This window comes from Panthera pardus, unplaced genomic scaffold (assembly GCF_024362965.1).
Source record: "Panthera pardus isolate Hobbes unplaced genomic scaffold, ASM2436296v1 HiC_scaffold_11, whole genome shotgun sequence".
Classification (NCBI taxonomy): Eukaryota; Metazoa; Chordata; class Mammalia; order Carnivora; family Felidae; genus Panthera; species Panthera pardus.
Window position 1 is genome coordinate 63817964 of NW_026526666.1, and position 19784 is coordinate 63837747.

The 19784-nt window shown below is 57.0% G+C and overlaps 1 protein-coding gene across 8 annotated transcripts in view; it reads left to right on the forward strand.

The window, feature by feature from the left end:
- Positions 1 to 1046: 1046 nt before the first annotated feature.
- The window catches only part of LRP8 (LDL receptor related protein 8), a 79872-nt gene continuing 61134 nt past the window's right edge, over positions 1047 to 19784 (forward strand). For 2 of the 8 annotated variants that reach the window (XM_053895138.1, XM_053895139.1), the window contains exons 1-2: positions 1047 to 1324; positions 2099 to 2218. In XM_053895138.1, the coding sequence (XP_053751113.1) occupies positions 1219 to 1324; positions 2099 to 2218 (226 nt within the window). In that variant the 5' untranslated portion in view covers positions 1047 to 1218. The remainder of the gene's footprint in view (positions 1325 to 2098; positions 2219 to 19784) is intronic. The other 6 variants (XM_053895151.1, XM_053895152.1, XM_053895140.1 and 3 more) reach the window with 5 other exon arrangements.

The following is a 19784-nucleotide window of genomic DNA, read 5'->3' on the forward strand; positions in this document are numbered from 1 at the left end:
TGTCATGGAGGAGAAGGGGCAGGGGGAGATGGAAGGGGGGGATTTCTGCTGGGCCTAGACACCTGCCAGTCTGTCTCTTTTAGTGGCCAATGCCCTCAAACCTTATTTTCCAAAGAAGGTTGTGTGGGCTCGACCTCACTTACCAGCAGGCAGCTAAAATCTAGTTCCCAGTCTGTTCTCTGCACCCTGGCATGGGTGAGATGGGACTAGGACCCTCCACAGACTTCTCCTTCATACAGAGGGTGGACAGAGGCCCTGGGTGTGTGTCCCCTATAGGCAGGGATAACACATTCCTTTTGTGGAGCGCCACAGTCCCCTCCCTTGTCCATCATAGCAAAGAATTTGGTGTTGTCCCTGCAGGTCCCCCCGATTGCCCCTTTGCCTGGTGCCATGGAGAATGCTGAAAAGGATGAATGCATAAAGTCCGTGTGCCAGACTGAAGCCACCTGCCTCACATCCTCAGCCACGGTCACATGAGCATGTAATATGCACAGAGGCACATGGGCACATTAACCAGTTCCACACATGCATCATATCTGGGTGGGAGCGGATGAGGCGTGCTTAGGTCCAGTCCAGCTCCCCCAGCTTCTCCTGATCTCACACGTCTTGGTATGGAGACCCTGACCCACCACCACCACCTCTGTCCCATGTGCACACTGCACAGGCCTGTGCACCAGGGAACATCATCTCCCATCCAGCCCAGGTTCACTCTTTCTTACTCACCCCTCAGCCTCCTATCTATCAGCCTGTCACCTCCTCCAGGCAGCCAGTGCTGCTTTCCCTGGCCTGTCTGCTACCTCTGGGGCAGGGGCCTCGCCCGGCTCATTCCAGCGTCTGCGGCTCCCACTCGCCAGCGGGCCCTCAGCAGGGTCACCGCGAGCCAGCCGAGGGAGGAGTGGACCAAGGACAGGAGGGAGGAGGGAGAGGCGGCGGCGGCGGGAGGAGCGTGGGGCGGAGGATGCCGCGGGAGGGGGCGCGCGCGCCGGCGGCGGCCGCCCAGGGCCGGGGCCGCGCGCCCAGCCTGAGCCCGCCCCGCCGCCGAGCGTCACGGAACCTGCTTGAAATGCAGCCGAGGAGCCGGGGCGGGCGGCAGCGGCGGCGGCGGCGGCGGGGGCAGCGGCAGCCCCGGCGCCGCGGCAAGGACTCGGCGGGCTGAGGCGCGGCGGCAGCAGCCGCACGGGGTGCGCGGGGCGCGGCGGCCGGAGCCCGGGGCCCGCCATGGGCCGCCCCGAGCGGGGCGCGCTCCGGCCGCTGGTGCTGCTGCTGTTGCTGCTGCAGCTCCAGCATCTCGCGGCGGCGGCAGATCCACAGCGCGGCGGCGAAGGTGCGTGAGGCTGGTCCCTGGCCGGGCTCTGAGCCGCCGGAGCCGCCAACAAAGCGCGGCCCGGGGACCGGGATGCGGGTTGCGCTGGGGCCCCGAGCCCGGGCCTGGGTGGGTTAGGCTTTTCCGGACCCAGTTATCCTTCAATTTGCCCTCGACCCCCTCCCCCGCGGCTCCCGGTGTTGTTGGCTCTGCCCTCTGGCACCTGCTCCTGGGGGATGGGCCCCGTGGGGGCCAGGCGGGCCGGGAACTTTGCAGGTTAGGGGTGGTCATTGATGATTTTGGGTGGGCTGCGTGAATCTCGCCAGTGGGGTTTATTTGACACGCACGCCTCGCGGCGGCGGTGAGAGCTGAACCGGGAGACTTCCCCGCTTGACAATGCGTTTCCGGCGACCCCTGCGCGCCGCGGAGAAAGAGGGGCTGCGTGCGAGGGGGATGTGCCCGCAGCGCCCAGTGCTTGCGTCGCGGCGTGTTCGGGGGCTCCCTGTGGGCCATGTCTGCGTAGATCTCTGGCTATGGGCCGTGAGTGCGAGTGAGTGTTCTAAATGGGGGGTATAGTCAAATCGTGTGACACGGACAGTGTGCTTGGCCTCGTCGTGCCACGGAGTAGCCCGCCATCCCGTTACCATTCCCCTCCTTCCGGATCGAGGGTGCCCGAGGCCTCCCGAGGTCGTTGGCTCCATCATCGCCCCCTCTGCTGCACCCCAGTAGACCCCTCCCCCCAGCCAGGACTGCGCTATCCGCCACCCTGCTCACGCCCCCATCTTCCCCGCGCAGGGCCGGTCAAAGAGTGCGAAGAAGACCAATTCCGGTGCCGGAATGAGCGCTGCATCCCCTCCGTGTGGAGGTGCGACGAGGACGACGACTGCTCGGACAACAGCGACGAGGACGACTGCCGTGAGTGGCCGGCGGGGGAGGAAGGCACCGGGGCGGGGGCGGGGGGCTCCTTGCTCAACGCACACGTGGCTGCAGCCGCCGCTGGGCCACCTGCGTGGATCTCACTGCCAGGAAGCTGCCCAGGCGCCGCCTTCCTTAGGATTGGGTGGCCCTTGGCGACCCAGCGTGAGCTGGGCGTCCAGCGTGTCCTAATGAGGTCGGGGGCGGAGCCCCAGTCGGTGTGGCCCAGGAGGATGGCGCGCCACGCCCGGGTTGCTGGGCCGGAACGGGACCGTCCCTGTACGCGTCTAGCTTCCTGCGATCGGGTACTCCTGGACTCCTGCGTCGGCCCCACGGAACGCACCGGTGTTTCAAAGTTCCAGGCAATTCCGGGCTTCGCCAGGCTCCTTTCCTTGCTGGTTTTTTGTGAATGAATGGGCTCCCCGGGGCCCCTGATTGGCTAGGCGAGGACCACCCCATAGGCCCCCGTGGCCGGAGCGGCCAATCGTGGAGCCGGAGGGTGTGCAGTTTTCTGGCGCCCAGGGTGCAGGGGCCCTGCCCCGGCCCCGCCCCGGCCACACCTCCGCATGCATCTCTTGGGTTGCTAGAGCTGGCAAGGCCCTGGCGCTGGCTCCCGCTTCTTTTCTGCCTAGTCACGGTGGAGAGTTTTTTGTGCCACCCTGGGCTCTACTGCCAGCCCGGCTCGGGCATGAGTCATGGGGCAGACTAGGAAGGAGGGGGCCGGGAGGAACGGTTTGCTTCCTGGAGAGGGCCCGAGGATTGCGAGGCTGCGCGTGAACCCTCCGTGGTGGCCGTGTGCACGTGGCGGGCCTTCTTTGCTGAGTGTGGTGTTTGTACCCTTGGGCGCTACAGCTTTGCAAGTTCTTTCCTGGGGTGTTTGTGGGACAGAAGTGAGTTCGCCGGCAGTTACCGTGAAGGAGTGTATTTCCAGGAACAGAAAAACAGGGCTCTTTAGAAACAGACGCAGGTGGTCATTATTCATCGTTACTGAATGCCTGCTCTGTGACAGCACTGGGGCACTTTGGACAACAGGCCCACTCCTGCAGGCCAGGGAGGCCCATAGGCTCTGCAGGAGGGCAACAGGTGGACAGATCCACAGCACCACACAGTGGCAGGATGGGTAGAGGGACACCTGGACCGACACTGTGTTGAGTCCTTGAGGCTTTTGTGTTTGTTTGTTTGTTTGTTTGTTTGTTTTATCATGGGTTTGCCAGTCAGCCTCTGGATTCATTCTCAGACCCAACCCAGAGTTGGTTCTGTGTTTTGGCCCTTCCCGTCCTGTCTCTATCTTCTCACCTGACCACTCGGACTAATCGTTCTTGCCCTGTATTTGAACACCAGTTCTCTTCGTGTAATTGGAAGTAACGAGACTAACATGTGCTGACCATTCATTAGCTGTGTGCCCGCACCGTGGTAAGTGCTTATCTTGCATAAGCTCCTTTAATCTTCTGAACAGCCCTGTTTTACAGACTAAAGAAACTGAGGCACTGAGAGATTAAGTTGAGCTATTGAGCTGCTAAGTAAGAGCTTGAATTTAATTCTTAGCCCAGTCATAACCCTCACCATTTATTTCCCAGGGCTATTGAAACAATGAAAATGGTAGGGCTGGAGTAAAATATTGCAGTGAGTGTCCTCCCTGGGAGTTGTTCTGTGGTTCCCCTTAGAGCGGGAGTGCCAAGGATGAGGCAAGGAAAGGGAAACTGCGAGTCTGGGTTGGTTTTACCTTATCTCCCTGGCTCTGTACAACAACAGTCTTGTGCGGGTTTTTCTTGTCATCCCCGTTTGTAGATAGGGATGCTGTCTCAGAGAAGTTGAGTGATTTGCCCAAGGTCACACAGCTGAGAGTGACAGAACTTGGTCAGGATGTCCACGTGCCTCCTAGCTTAGGAGTACTGCCTGCTGCAGTGGGGAGTGTGGTGCAGAAGGACCCAAAAAGGTGACCCAGCTGTGTCGCGCTACGTGTTCAAAAATGGTCTTTCGTCATTCCTTGCTTCCTCATGTGGGGAGTTTCCCCCACTGTGGGCCGCCTGACCAACCTGCATTTCCTTGAAGTACCCTCCCCTCAAGTCTGTTGGCTCCTCCCTGAGCAGTCTCTCTGCCTTATACCTGACCCCCTCTTTGTCACTCCGACCCTTCTATCCCGTGAGAGAGCCTGAGCCACCCTACCTCTGGGCCTGCAAAATGGGTGTTGCCCTCTGTCAGTGAAGTCTGTGTGAGGCAGAATGAGTGCAAGCTCCCAACGGGGCCAGGATGCAGCCCGCGACTACCAATACCCGATGGAGGCTGGAGGGAGGAAGCTTTTACATTGAGGAGGCCAAGGAAGACTTCCTGGAGGAGGAGACAGCTAAGCCAGGCCTTGAAAGATGGTAACTAATATCATTCGCTCAAGGCTTACCATTTAAAAATAGGTGGTGCGGTCCCCATGTTGTGGAGGAGGAAACAAGAGTTCAGAGAGGTGAAACGACCGCCCCGCCCCGGAAAGTCACACAGCTCCTCAGGGTTAGAGCAAGAACTCAGACCAAGGCCTTCTAAGTCTTCATCCACAGTGGGTGGGACTTGGCACTTACCGGAGACACTGGTAGAGCCGGGAGGATGGGGAAGTGAAGTGCTCATGGGGCTTCAGCTCCTAGCTCAGAAGAGCTTCAAAGCGGAGGAAAAGGCTGGAAGCCTGAGGACTATGCTCAAGGAAGCCCAGAGGCGGCCCAGGTAGGCAAAGTGAGGTGGGATCCCCGACTGTGGACCTGGGTCACGTAGGCCAGTTGGCTCCTTGGCCTCAGTTTCCTGTTGCTCTTTAGTGTCTGGGGACAGAGACGGGGGTTCTGGTCTCTGGCCAGCCCTTTGCTCCCGGAGTAACAGCAGCAACAGTGAACACTTACCGCGCCCTTGCATTGGCCCAGGCGTTGTGCCGAGATTCCACATGCGTCACCTCATTATCCTCGGTTCTGTAAAATGGGGCAAGTCTCTGAAGTACCTGCATTAGCCCCATTTTACAAAGGAACAGAGCAGTTAAGTAACTGGCCCATGGGTATTTGATGTTTAAGTGAAGTTGCTGGGGTGTGAATGCAGGCGGCCAACTATGGCACCTGTGCTGCCCCAAGCACCAGCTGATGACCTCAGGCAGGACCTCCCAGATCTCCATTTCCTCCCTTGAGGTGACATCAAGCCTCCGCCCACCCCCTCCCTCATGCCCGCAGCTCTGTGCTCCTCCTTGGGGCCGGGCTGCGTGTACAGGTAGACTGGTTTTGTGCTCAAATTCTTCCACCTTGTTCATGCTTCTTCAGCTTGCCCTTGTACTCCCAGCCCCCATCAGCCCTCCATCCTAGGTTTAATAACAAATGGCCGCAGTGAGGTCTCCCATGGCTGAGAGTTCATTAGCTGGGCAAGGCCAGGCTGCAGGAGCACAGAGGCTTGCTGGGAAGCAGCCTTGTAAATAATTAAAGCTCGGCCATAGCTCCCAGCTGGGCCTTGCAGCCAGCATCTGGCCTTCAGAGGGCTGCCTGGCCTTGGCCCTGGTCTCACACCCCAGACCCTAGGCCCCGCTTCATCCCCTTTTTGGATGGACTCATCAGAGAGACAGTATTACTCCCCTCTGAACTGCAACCTCCATGTGACCAGGCAACGCCACCATTCACAGCCTTCCTGAGGCTCCCACATACCCACAGGATAAAGTCAGCTTAGACCTCTCTGCATTTGGCTCTCTGTGACTGGCTCCTGTTGCCACTCCCCTCCAGCCTCTTCCTTTGAGCCCGCAACACTGAGCTGTAGCTTCTCTCTCACTCTGGCCTTCCTGCTGCTTCTCACCTCCAGGCCTTTGTGCTTGTCATTTCCTCTGCCTGGGTCGCTCTTTCTGCTCCCTCACCTGGCTACCTTCTTATTGCCATCTTAGAAGATTCAGTGCGGGTGTCCCCTCCTCCAGGAAGCCCTCCCTGCTACCCTCTATTCCCAAGGCCAAGATACAGGAGTGAAGAGAGTGAGAAGGGACTTAGGGAGCCGTATTGAAATCGTAACTCAGTGGGGCCCTAAATCAGACACACATAGTTTTCTATCCCACCTGGGACCTTTGTTTGATAGGCCTTGGGAGTGACGATAGTCTCTCCTTCCCAAAGATATTCTGAGGATTGTGTGCCAATGAGGCAATGTGCCTGATGAGCAGCAGGTGTTCAATGAATGGTAATAGGTGTGATGGTTCTCAGAGGGAGGAGCTTCGCTGAGTCTCTAGGAACCTCACTGCAGGTCACCCAAGAGCCCCCTGCTTCCCCTGCCTCCATTTGCTTAGCAAGATGTCGGAAGGTTCCTGCACTGGGGATTGCCTCAGCCAGTAGGCTTCCCGGTAATGGTGGATGTGGTGCCAAGGCCATTTAAATGGACCTGGATGTGGCAGAAAGGTACCCAAGGAGGGGTTGAGGGAAGAAATGAGCCAAACAGGCCTGATTGGTCTCACTGGGTGAGTGGCCTGGGGCCCTGGGAGAGGCAGAGGATGGCTGCCCTCAGGCCCGTGTTGGTCCCGAAGCTGGTTTCCGTCCTGTCTGGCCTGTATTCCTTTCCTCCTGGCTGTGCGTGCTAAAGGAAGGAAACCCTACAGCTCCCATAGCTCCGCCCAGCAGGCCCCAAGCTTCCCTGTCTTCTAGATCCAGGCTTGTGCCCCCAGGGCCAGCCCCTGTGAGCCTTGGGAGCGTTTGCTGAAGACTCTCCCTCAGGGTCTTTCCACAGGCCCTCCCTGGACAGAGTTGTGCTCTGTGAGCCCCTCCGCTTTCTCAAGACTGCAGCCCCCTCCCGCCCTCCACCCCCCAGGGGCAGTAGGCCTCAGGGTTGGTTGGCTCCATCCTCCCTAGTTGTCATTGGGCAGCTGGCTTGACAGTTTTTCCCACCCTGGGGAAATACCAGCAGCAGGTGAAGCCAGAGAGATGCCCCCTGGGGAGAGGATAGGGAGCAGGAGAGTATAGGACCGGATTGTACCCCCTCAAGCCATAAAACCAAATGGAATCCAGCTCTCCTGGCTCCAGGGTTAGTAGTCAGAGCCCTGGGCCAGCTCCGCCCCCAGGAAGCCAGACCTGGGGCCCCACTTCTAAGCAGCGCTGGTAACACCTGCCCCCCCTTCCGAGATCTTGCATATCCAGATCACTGAGTCTTTGAAGGCCTGGTGGAGAGGCCACCCCTGGCCAGGTTGCCTTCCCTGACCCCTTGTCCTCCAGCTCTCCTGTTCCTGAGTTCCTACAACATGTCCTTGTTCTTCCCTCAGTCTCAGATCCTCCTCTACATTGTCTGTTCTGCCACCCTCATGCTGGGCACTAGGGATTCTGAAAGAAGTAGTTCCCTAGAGGGAATTACACATAACAGACTTTGGCCACTTAACCCATGCCTGGCACCGCGTTGGGCAATTTGCATTCGTTAGCTTTGCTACTCACAACCCTGTGAGGGCTATTTTCTTATTATTCCCATTTTAAAGATGGTGAAACTGAGGCCCAAAGAGAAGTGACTTGGCAACGTCATGAGGCTGAAGTGGTGGAGCCAGGATTTGATTCGAGTCCATCTGGTCTGGAGCCTGGACGCTTCCTCAGACTCTTCCTCTCCCAAGGACTCTTCTGCTCTTGTGGGGGTGAGAGAGCCTGGGGCTCAGAGGATGTAGAGGAAGTGGGTTAGTAGCAGCGATGTCCCAGGCTGCAGGTTTCTAGCCTGGCAGGGACTCTTCTCTGGAGACGCCCATGGAGCATCAACATACGGTGCTCCTTGTGCAGCCTCCCACAGGTGTGACCCTCCACAGTTTCCAAGGCCTCTCTTGGCCATTGCCTGTGAGGTGGAGATTACTGTTCCACCTGTACGGATAGGGAAACTGAGGACCTGGCAAATTGCCACTGATACAGGTGCATTGCTCTATGAGTGGAAAGATGTTTCCTCCAGGAAAGTTCAAGAGCCCAAGTCATCAGGACCATCCATCGAGACATCAGAGTGTGGTCTTCATTTCTCTGAACTTCCCATGCAAGTCCCTGATCCTAGGTCTTTGCACGTACTTCCCTGATGACCACCCATCCCTCAACACCTAGCTCATGGCCACCTCCGTGAAGCCTTCCCCAGCTTTTTAACCTCTTCTGTGTCTGGATGCTCATGGCTTTGTGCACCCTTGTCATAGCCCCTCATAGGAAGTCCAGGTTACAAGGGAGTGTCTGAGCAATTTGAGGTGACCCACAGGGTCTGGCACAGGGGAAGTATTTGGAGGATGGCATGTGAATGAATAAACATGATCGAGGAAACGTCACCTACTTTTGAGGGTGAGAAGCTGATACTGGTCAGATGGGGGGCCCTTGAGGACCAGGAAGGGAGCTGGGTCACTTGAAGCCCAGAGAGTGCCGGTGGCTTATTGGCAGTCACACAGGGCCTGGACTGCCTCCTTGCATGTGCGTGTGGGCTTCTTAGTGCCCACCCTGCAGACTTGGGTGCTTTTCCAGCCCTAGGCTTCAGAAACTGAAACCAAAGCCCTGGTGTCCAGAAATCGGCCCTAGATGTCATCAGGGACCCATTCTCAGAACCAGGGTGACCTCACTCCCTGGGCTGGACTTGAATCAAGACAGCCATGCTCCCCCCTCCCCCTGCCATCCCTGCCCTCTCTCTTCCCTGCTGGATCAGGGAACAAGGTGTTCTCAGGATGAGGGCTGGGCACGGACTTCTGCACAAGAAGCGGCTAGGGGCTCCCACCCTGGGCCTTACCTGCCCCTGAATTGCTCATCTAAAATCATGTTAATTATAATAGGTGTTAATGAGTGTGCTTGCTGCTGAGGACTTTCTCATGCAAGACCTCCCACAGCCAGTACCGTAAAGGATCATCACTGCACTTCACAAAGGCAAGAGCTGAGGCTGCAGGAGATGAGGTCACTTGCTCCGGGCAGCCCAGCTGGTCAGTGGCAGGACTGGGCCACGCCTGTCCGGCTGCAGTCTATCACAAGTGAAAGGAAGCCATATGCGCTCACACATCCCAGTCACAACAGCGAGGGTGGCCTGGGGGGCCTTGCTTCCTTCCCACGCACCCCAGGCATCCCGCTTGCCAGCCCCTACCAGTGGGTATACTGGCTCCCTCCTGAGCGGCTCTGGCCCCCGGGTGCCCTCAAGCATGAGCTGGGCCCCTGAGCGGCAATTTTAATCCCCAGCCATGATTGTCTGGCGCCTCTCATAAGCTGCTGAATGTCACAGACCCCAGGAATAGCCCCTCAGCCCGAGTGGTTCAGGAAGGGGCCCTGTGAGTTCTTCACCTGCTGCACCCGGTGTGACCTCTGTGTCCCTGGCAGGGCCCAGCCCAGATGCCCACAAGCTAGCCGCTTTGGGGGTATAGAGCCCAGCACACATCAGGCACCTCAGGATGCCCTGTGGTAACTGGGAGAGTCCCCCAGGAGAGGCAGGGATGTGAGGCTCCCAGTTCCTGTGACCACTCATGCCCTCTACATGTAACCTGCCCTTGGAACATGGCAGAACAGACAGCCCAAAGCCTCTCTGGGAACTACCAGTCTGGGTCTGTGGGAATGGTCATGTGGCCAACATCCTCCCCTGGTCACTGACCTTGAGGTGCCACAAGGAACTTTATCCCAGACACTCTGGAGACTATTTCTTTCTTTTTTAAAAAACTTTGTTTTTTTAACGTTTATTCATTTTTGAGAGACAGAGAGAGACCGAGCACAAACAGGGGAGGGGCAGAGAGAGAGGGAGAGACAGAATCTGAGGCAGGCTCCAGCTCTGAGCTGTCAGCACACAGCCCAACGTGGGGCTCAAACTCACGAACCGTGAGATCACTATCCGAGCCAAAGTCAGACACTCAACCGACTGAGCCACCCAGGCGCCCCCCAACTCAGTTGATTTTATTTATCTTTCCAGTGGAAATTACTTTGATTATATAAAAGTAATTTTCTACTTGTAATTTCAAGAAAAACACAAGCAATACAGAGAAGCAAAAAGAAGAAGGTGACGGTCAGCCTCGGTTATACCGTCACGTAAGCAGCATCTCCTCCCAGAGGATTTTCTCTGCTTGTGAGCGGGTGTGCATGAACACACGCATTTTTTTTCTTTTAACAAAAATGAGGCTGTGTTAATGCTAATTGTTTTCTCCCCACGTCAAGCATGACTTTCTTTGTCAATAACAGTAGAGTCATATCATTGTTTCCCAGGGCTAGTCAGTCATCCAATGCAGGAATCTTCCATAACTTAACTATACAGTCTCCTATTGATAGACGTGTGTTTAGTTGCTTCTGTTTTTTGTCCTGTTGTCCACAGCCCTGGGATATGCATCCTTGTACTGTATGTATACCTTTGTGCATTCGTCCTTAAGATGAATTCTTAGGAAAGACATTGCCGAGCACATCCATTTCCGTCCTTACCATGGTGTTCTCTCGAGGTGACGCTTTCCCACCTCACTGCCACACCTCTAAATCTCCACAGCCCTTCCCGACCAGGCAGGCAGCCCGCAGGACCTCCTTGAGCACAGGGCCCCCTGATCTCCGCCCCGTGGGTCAGACAAAGTAGCCAGATCTGGGCCACGCAAAGCAAAGCAAGGAGAAAGGACAACGATGTTCTGGCCTCAAGGACTCCCTACCCCCACCAAAGAAAACAAAAGGGAACAAAACCAGTCTTCATTCTTCTCCAGATATTTGTAGAATCCATTCCCACATCATTGTAATCGTTGTTCTGTATCGGCCTGTAACTTGCTGAGTAACCTTGGGCCAGTGTCTCTCCCTCTCTGAACTTATTTCCCCTTACCCATTGTTCCTTGCTCCACCTGCCCTGCAAACAGCAGTCTGAGCAGACTCCTCCTCCCTGGAGCTGGCTCAGGGTCAGTCCTGGCCTGGGGGGTGGGGGACCTATGGCCTTTGAGCTCCTTACTGCCTGGGAAGGGTTAGTAGGAGCATTGCTGGCTTGGTGGGTGGATTCTGGGCAGGCAGACAGAGGGTAGTGGACTTCGTAGGATCTCCTTCCAGAACTCAGCCCCGAGGCCCAGGCTCCTCGGGCCACTTTCCCTTCTGCCCTTTTTCCTGTGCCCATGATTGTGCTGGGTATAGTGGCGGAATGGACAAAAACAGACCCACGGGCCCCGTGACTAGCTGGGGTCCCTGGTGTGGGTCTTCTATTCTGAGCTTTAGATCCCTCGGTCTGTGAAACAGGATAATAAGCCCACGTCTCAGAGGTGTGTGGGCTGATGTCCTGCTCAGAACCTGGCCCTGAAATTGAGCATCTCTGTTCCCCTTCCCTAGCCTGTGATCCCTGCCGAGGGAACGGCCAAGCAGAGGGACTGTCAGCAGTTTCCCTCCTCATCCAGCAAGGACACAAGAGGGGCAGCTCCTGGAATGGTAGCGGGAGAGATGTAGGTCAACTGGCCAGTTGGGAGAACTCGGCTGCCTGGAAGTGTAGCAGCTTCTCGGATTGGGAGGGTCTGGAGGAACCCGGCCACTCTGCTCCCACCTGCTTTGGGGGCCCCAGGGCGACTGCTTCCGGCATGGTCTGAGGGAGCTGGCCAAGCAGAGGGGCCCAGGAGAACTGGTTAACTAGCGAGCCTGGCATGGTTAGTTATCCAGAGAGGGCCTGAGTTCACCGACAAGGCCAGGTTAACATCAGAGAGTTGGCAGCTGATGAGAGGCAGGAAGGCCCCGTCAGGGCCAGGTTAAGCTGCTCGAGTGAATAGCTGGAGGCCAAGGGTGGGCTTTCCTGGTGGCCCGAATCCAGGGACATTCAGGCCAGCGCTTGTCCCTCCCTCCTTTACTTCCTGGACCCCGAACTGCCACCTGCTGCCCCTATCAGCCACAGAGCCCTCTCTCAGCCATGTGCACCAACACACATAGGTGTGCGTGCTCCAGGAGGGGGTGTGCACTGGGAGGGAGGTGACCCTTCTGGATATACGAAGCCTGCGGGGTCAGGGTGACGTTCTTCCTCCCACGCCCGCCAAGACAGCCGAGCCAAGCCAAGGCCAAAGTCCCCCACTGGGTGTTTGTGGCAGAGAATTATTTGTAGCTGGATAGGCGCCAGCAGTCTCTGTTCCCAGCCTGCCCCCTGCCACGCCACAGCAGCCTCTCCCCGCTAAGCCCCAGCCTGCAGCCCTCTGTCTGGCCCCCACCTACCCCCACCCCGAAGGCTGAGGTTGATATAAACTCTGACCCAGATGACAGGTCCACCTCTGCCCCACCCCAGCTCCTACCTTGCCGAGTGACATTGGCAGGTCCCTGCCTCTCTTGGGGTCTCTGCTCATTAGGAGTAGGGCATCCCTCTCAGACCCAATTCTCTGGGTATCTTTTGCTTTCCCCTAAGAACCAGGTTGTTCACAGGAGCTGGAGTCTGTCATGGCCAAGCCCACGGTGTGGGGGTCACAAGGAGCTGCCCCTTCCTGAGGCCCCGGAGTTCCAGAGCAGGGGCTGTGACATCCAACCCCTCCCACAGGGGACGTGGCCTAAACCATAGAAAACATACTACAGCCACTTGGGAGTTTCTGTCTGTTTTCCTGCTGAGTGTGACTAGACTGATTCTTTAATACCTGTGAGCTAGCCAGAACAGACTTCATATCAGCTACATGGGTGATGGTCTCCTCTCCCCTTCCCCTTCCCTTTCCCTGCCTGCCACAGCTGCCTGCTTCTCAAGGGTGCGGGAACAAGCATGCCTCCTGACCCAGTGTCAGCCAGACCTGGGTTTCCCCTGTAGTTCTTCCACATCCTGGTTGGGGGCCCTGGTGCAAGTCCCTTGAACCTGAACCTCAGACTTCTGTACAGTGAGCAGTAAGTAGTCCCTGGCCTTTGCACAGCACCTGAAACCTCACTGGGTCCCACAGAGCCAGGAGCTGGGCTGTACCACAGCACAGGGGTCTGCCAGCCTGTGTGGTTACAGTTCCTGTTCTCTTTGCCACCTCCTCTCCCAGACCCTCGGCCTCCCCCTCCCTGGCCTTTGGCCTTGCCCACGCTTGCAGATTCTGTCCTGGGAGTGGAGGGCTCCATCAGTCAACTGAACCCTGTTGAGAGCCAGTCCCCCCAGGCTCTCAGTGCCACCACACCAGGAACCAGGGAACCTCTCCTTGTCACTGACTTGCTGAGTGATCTGGGCAAGTCTCTGCCCTTCCCTGGGCCTCAGTCTCCCCATCTGTACTGGGAGAGAGTTAGGGTTGGATCTGGAGTTTGAGTTCCTGTGGGCAGCTTGTGAAATTCAGATTCCCTGGCATGGCCCAGGCCTAACCAAGACCTCTGCATGCTGTGCAACTAGGTGGGAGCCACGGATGTGAAGACTCCTCAGGCCCTCCTACCTCTGATGGCTCCTGCGTGCGTGCGTTGTGTCATCCGTGAGAGGCTCCACTGTGACACAGATAAGCAGGCGGCCTGGGGGCGAGTCCGTACTTCACTTCTTCCTAGCTGGGGGACCCTGGGCAAGTTACTTCACCTCTGTGAGCCCTCATCTCATCTGTAAAATGGAGCCATCGATCCCTACCCCACAGAGTGGTTGGAGGACTGTGTGAGTTAATTTAGGGGGAACAGGAAGAGTGGTCAATGCTCAGTTCAAGACTTGCTAGGTTTATGTTGACCTCCTGCTCTGAGCTCCTGTCTCCTGTCGGTCTTTCAGGAATCCCCTCCTGTGCCGGGCTGCTGTGCTGTGGTATGGAATGGGAGGAGCCAGGGAGCCCCCAAAAAGGCTCCTTTGTCCCCGCTTCTTCCCGGTGGCCCCAGGCCAGAACTTACTGTCCTAATTTAATTAGGAAGAGTCCTTCCAGGGACTTCATTAGGAAATGAGTCCAGAGCCTCAGAGACCTCTGGGAGGGGTGGGGCGCAGGAGGAGGCTGCGTTGTGTCTGACCCTGCCCAGCCCTTGGCCCTGTGCTCCAGATGTGCCCAGGAAGATAAGGGCGCTTGGTCTGTTAGCGGGGAGGGCGCAGACCCAAGACATGGAGCATGGGCAGCCAGGGCCTCCATTCTCTGTCCCCTGCCCAGCTCCAGCTGCACCACCTCTGCTCCAGGTAGGGGTAGAGGAGGTTGAGAGAGGTTTCTCTGGTTCTGTTCTGCCCACTGCTGGTACCCGCTGTCCCCAGCCTGGCACAGAGCAGGCCTTGGTGAATGTATGTTCGGTGAATGAATGAGTGAGCTGTGGCTCCTGGGGATAGACCTGCAGCCTCATTTGGCCCAAGGAGCCTTCCCACCCCATGCCGATGCAGGGATTCTTTCAGCAGCCCTGGAGGTTGGAGTGGGGGATGTCCAACTTCTGCCTGAATACCTCCGGGGACAGGGAGCACACTAATTGACCAGATAGCTTCTTCTGTTCCTGGATAGCTCTTCCTGTTAGAAAATCTATCTTCCTTTTCAATAAGACAAGCCCTGCCGCCTGTGATCAGCTCTATTTCTGAGGCCTCTGCTCCAAGAGACTGCCTCACCCCTTCACCCCCCAAGCCTGCTCAGCGTCCCTTCCCAGCCGTGACGGCTGACATGTTATGAGACCTGAGATAAGGCCCATTCCCCTCTTGGGCCACTGCTTCTTGGTGCCTGGCAGGCTGCACACTCTTGGGCTCTGTAAGTGCTGGCCACCTCCTGTGACTGTGACCTGCTTCCCAGGGAAGTGGAGAGTGAAGACAGGTGTGCCATGCCTAGATGTAAAGTGACATCTCTACAGACATCTTGGTCTCCTAGTTAGCAGGGCAGCAGTTCCCAGACCCCACAGTGACCTGCAACCCAGCCCATAAGCACCCCGGGCTATGGTGGGCCTCTTCTGCCCCTGGAACTAGTTCACAGCGTGGACACCACTCCAGCCTCGGTTAGGAACCTAGGGGTCAGCACCACCCCTGTCCCCTCACTGCTAAGGGTCGCTAAGTCCTTAGATTCCTCCCCTGCCCTGCCAGTCCAGGGCCTTTCCCCATCCCACTGCGCTGTCCCTAGACCAGTACAGCAGTGACAACCTAAATCTGTTCTTCTCCTCCAAACTGTTCTCTGCTCAGCAGCCAAATGCTGTCAAGCATGCAGGGCTTTGTCCCGTCCTTGCTCAGCATCCTACAGTGACGTCTACCACCCAGAGGATCAAGTCTGCTTGACTGACATTCAGGGCCCTTTAAGACATGCACCTGGCTTCTCTGCAGCCCCAGACCTCACCATCTACTTGCCCCCCAAATGCCATGGCTCTGTGCTCCAGCAGTACCCAGAATGAGGAGCAATATCACAGGGCATCGTACTCTTATATATAGTTCCCTCTGCCTGGAAGGTTCTCTGCTTGTCCAACTGCTCTTTACCTCAAGAGTCACTGATTCCAGGGACATTTTCCCTCCAGCCCCAGGTGGGTCTGGGCCTCCTCTGGGCTGTCCATCCCTGTGTTTCTGTCTGTCCTTGCCACTCTGCACCGGGATGGTCTGATCAAGAGTCTGGTTGACACCAGACCACAGGCCTCAGCGGGATGGGGCAGGGGGACCTGGCCAGAGCCTGAGGAGGAGGAGAGAAGGGAAGAAGAAGGCATGGGGTGCTCTCTGGCTTTGCATATGCCCAGTGCCCCTGCCAGCTGTTTGTACCCCTCACGTTGTATGTGTGGGGCATCGGTGTTTCTGAGAGTCTGAGCTCCAGTGTTCACCAAAGGGGTGTTCTGTGCCACTACCCTGCCAGGACCCGGGAGATGGATCTGTAGATGGAAAGCAGGCCCTCCCTGTCTTCTGAGTGTTGGCTGCCTAACTCAATGTGTGACCTCAAGTTACTTTGGCTATGAAAGGGGCAGAGGGCCCAAGATACTTCCCCTTTCTCTCAGGCACATCTGTGCTGTGGCTGGGGTCAGATATGGCCCTGCAGGTCCATGAGACTATGGCTAGACCAGAACTTCCTTTCTGGAAGGAACAATTCCACAAACATTTGGCCCCTGGGGACTTCATGGGGTAGGAGTGGGCATGGGTTTTGCTCTCTTTTTAGGGGAAATACCCATGCCTGCATTTGCCCAGCAGTTGGAAGCTGCCAAGAGCTTACTCCCATCCAGGGTGATGGTTTGCTCACCAGCGTCCTGGTTTTACAACTAAAAGCCCCAAGCTACCCGCACCCTGCGAACCCCCTCCAGGTCTGCGGCAGGGCGGCCCCATTGCTTGCGGGTTCTGCTGCCAGTTGGGCGGGGCTCACTTGAGATCAAGGAAAAGGCTGAGTGTTCCCATGTTTGGGGAGGACTGGAGGAGAAAGAGAGCCCCCTTGGAAGGTCTGGAGGAGCTGGGGCATCCTGGATGGGGTGCTGGTGTGAACAGGGCCGGGTGGCATGACCATTGTTCTGTTCCTGACTCTAACATAGCTTTGTGACTGCTCTCTCCGAGCCTGTCTCCCCAGCTCTTCCTCGCTTACTTCACAGTAGTATGGTGAGGATCGTTACCTTGATGACCCTGACTTGCCTTCCTGCTGTCATTTATATTCTTCAAGGCATTTTCCCATTTTTTTTTTTTTTTTATGTCCCATTCTGGCCTCGCTACTCCCAAGATGAGCATTCCCACATTAAATAGGAAGAAGCTGGGGACACCAAACACTTGCACAAGGCTCTACAGTTTACAAAGCCCTTTCCACGTGTTGCCTCGGGGCTCCTAGTATCCCCTGGGAGGTGGGCCTGGCAGGATTTACTGCGCCAGTTGTACAGTTGGAGACGCCGAGCCCACAACCCCACAGGATGAAGGGCTGAAAAGAAGTGAGTGGCCATGCTGTGTGGGGGTCACTGGCTGGACGGTCCTCTCCCCTCCCACTCCCACTTTGTCAATGTCTTCATCAATAGGAAAAGATGGAGACAGATGGAAGGGAAAGGAAGACACAGGGAGGAGGGGGAAAGAGGAAGGCCATGGGGTTCAGGGGTAGGGGGAGAGCGCTGGGGAGGCAGGGGGAGGGGGAGGGGTCCAAACAGAGCCGCTGCTTCCTCTTGTGGTTCTCACAGTCTGTCTGCACCAGTTCCTGACAGATGGAGGGAAGGGGAGAGCTAGTGCCAAGAGGCTGTCACCGCAGGCGGGCAGAGCTGGGGGAGAGGGTGCTTTGTGGCCAGGGTTTGTATGGGGAGGGGGCAGCAGCTGGTGGTCTGGCTGCTGGCTCCTTGGAACCCGCTCCCCGGGAACCACGGTGGTAGGGGGGGCGTGGATGCTGCTGGGCAGGAAAATGGGCAATGGGGTGAGCCTGTCACCTGCCTGGGACTGATCATGCCCTTGCTCCTGCCCAAGCAGAGTCAGCCACTCCTCCCTTCTCCATACCCTGTGCCGCAGGGCCCTCCCCCCAAGGACACCTCTTACCCACCCCTCACTGGGTGTCGGGCTGGGCGGGTGCTCTGGGGGCTGGGGCTGAGCTGTGGTCAGTGTGGACCAGGGCAAGGAGAACATGGGCACCTGGATGCCTTTGGGATTCTGGGGCCATGGGGGGCTCAGAGCAGGTGGGGTCCAGCCTCACATCTGCAGGACTAGAGCTCAGCCCCTCTTTGAGCTGCCCAGGGGTTTCCCAAGGCTTCTTCATGGCAAAAGACCTTTTGGTTCTCCTGTAGGCTCTGACAGGGTGGACAGGCCCGCTCCAGGGTCGGTTCGGCACCTTCAGCATCCCTTTTTGGAATGTGGGTTTCTCCAGGCAGCATTAGGTCTCATGCTCTCTTTTCTAGCACCCCCCTCCGCCCCCCCTCCAGCCAATGCCCAACACAGGGCCCAGGACAGAGGCAGGGTCTAGTGAATGCTTGTTAAATGAATGGATGGATCCTCTGCTTGCATACCTCCTGGGATGGAAACCTCCTCATACAGCAATTCTTTCTATTTCCAGAAACAAAGTTCTTTCTGATTCTGTCCTGAGAGGCCTCACAGGTCCCAGTTCTGTTACAGGGGCCATACAGAGCCCCCTTGATGATCCTGCTGCCTTAGAGCAGTCTTGTAGACCAGAGACACCCCCAAGCCCACCTAGCTCCTCATTGGCACCTGACAGAGCTGGGTCTCCACTGCACTAATCTCTGGGTTATCAGTAATCACATCTATCATTTATTGACCTTTACTCAGTGCCAGGTGGTATCTCATTGGATCCTCACATCAGCCCCTTAAGATAGGTCGTGTTTTATCCCCCATCTTACAGAGGAGAGAAATGAGGCAGAAGACAGTGAGTGGCTTCCTCAAGGTCATGTGGCTGATGTGTGAGTCAGGAGGTGAGGGGTGGCTGGGTGGGCCAGGAAGACCTCCCGGAGCAGGGTGTTGTGGCAGAGTTTAGGGGTATGTGGGGCTTGGCAGGGCTGAGGAGGGGTCACACTCTGGAGGCAGATCTGCCCCTGGCCCAGCCTCCATCCCTGCCTTCCTCCCCATACTATTCACAATCAGATCCTTAACACTGAAACTTTAACTGGCCGGTACTTCAGGAGAGACGTGGGTTCCCGAGACCCAGAGCCCATCCCCACCTGGAGACCAGGCTGGAGCCTAAAGATCTTACCATGGCCCTTCCTGGTCAGTGACCTGGGATGCGTGTGGGGTCATGGCCAGCATCCTGGAAGGCAGGGTAGTGGATGGGAGCTGGGCTTCCTGTGGGTCCTTAAAGTTGGTTCTAGTCGAAGTGTCCTCCCCATTAATATTAATAATGGCAATCATTAATGATAAATTATGGTGTGTTCACCTTGTGCCAGACCGCAGCCGGGTGCCCTGGGGGAAAGCCAAGAGTAGACTGTGGTACCAATCCCGAGAGAGGGTGGGTACCTTCCACTGCATTTATCTCTTTCCAGAGCCTGTCACAGGCTGGGCGCTCAGGGGGCAGCTTAATAAATCTTCGCGGTTGAGAAACAGGTACGTGGGCCCCTCTGGTGGGACACACTCCTCCCCTTTCCCCATCATTCATAGATTGATTCCACAAACATGGCTGCCGGGCCCTGTGCCCACCCCAGCATGGCCTCTGTGGCCTGCACTTGCCCCTCACCTTGGCTCTTTGGATCCTCAGTTGCTCTCCAGGGAGTGTAGTGGGTGGCTATGGTCCCCTCACTCCTGTTGACTATCTGTGTGACCTTGGGCAGATCACTGCCCCTCTCAGATCGCTGCCCAAAGCTGGCCTTGGGTTCTTCATTTGTACAGTGAGGTTATAGCAATCCTTTGCTCAAAGGACTATGGGAAGATTAGATGAGATGATGAACACGTTCGCTCTCACGCTCAGGTTGGGATGGCAGGAATGAAGATCCCAGAACACCTCTGTTCTCTATGAGTGACCTCATGAATCCCCCGAGACCCCTGGCCCTCTGCTAACAGAGGGGTGGGGTGAGTCAGCATGTGAGTGGCAAATTCGAGCCCTGGCCGCTCAGACTCTGAGGCCCATGCCACTGCGCCAGGCAGGGACGAAGGACTTAACCTGAAAGCTCCTTTGGAATTGGAATCGCAGAGGCTCCTGGCTTCCTGTGCTGATCTCCTGCAAGCCTCCAGCCCCCAGCTCCCAAATCCCTCCTAATCCTGGGAAAGAGGCAGCCCCCTTCCGCCCCCATCAGGTCCGTCAGCAGCTCCCAGAACCCTCCCTGGGCCTGTCACCTCCCACATGGGCCCAGAAGCAGCAGGCGAGGGCCTGGGCTGCGAGGGTGGGGGATTTCCGACTAGGGTTGAGATCTGTCACAACATTAATGTTAATTAAGCCTCGTTAATTCAGTTCTCT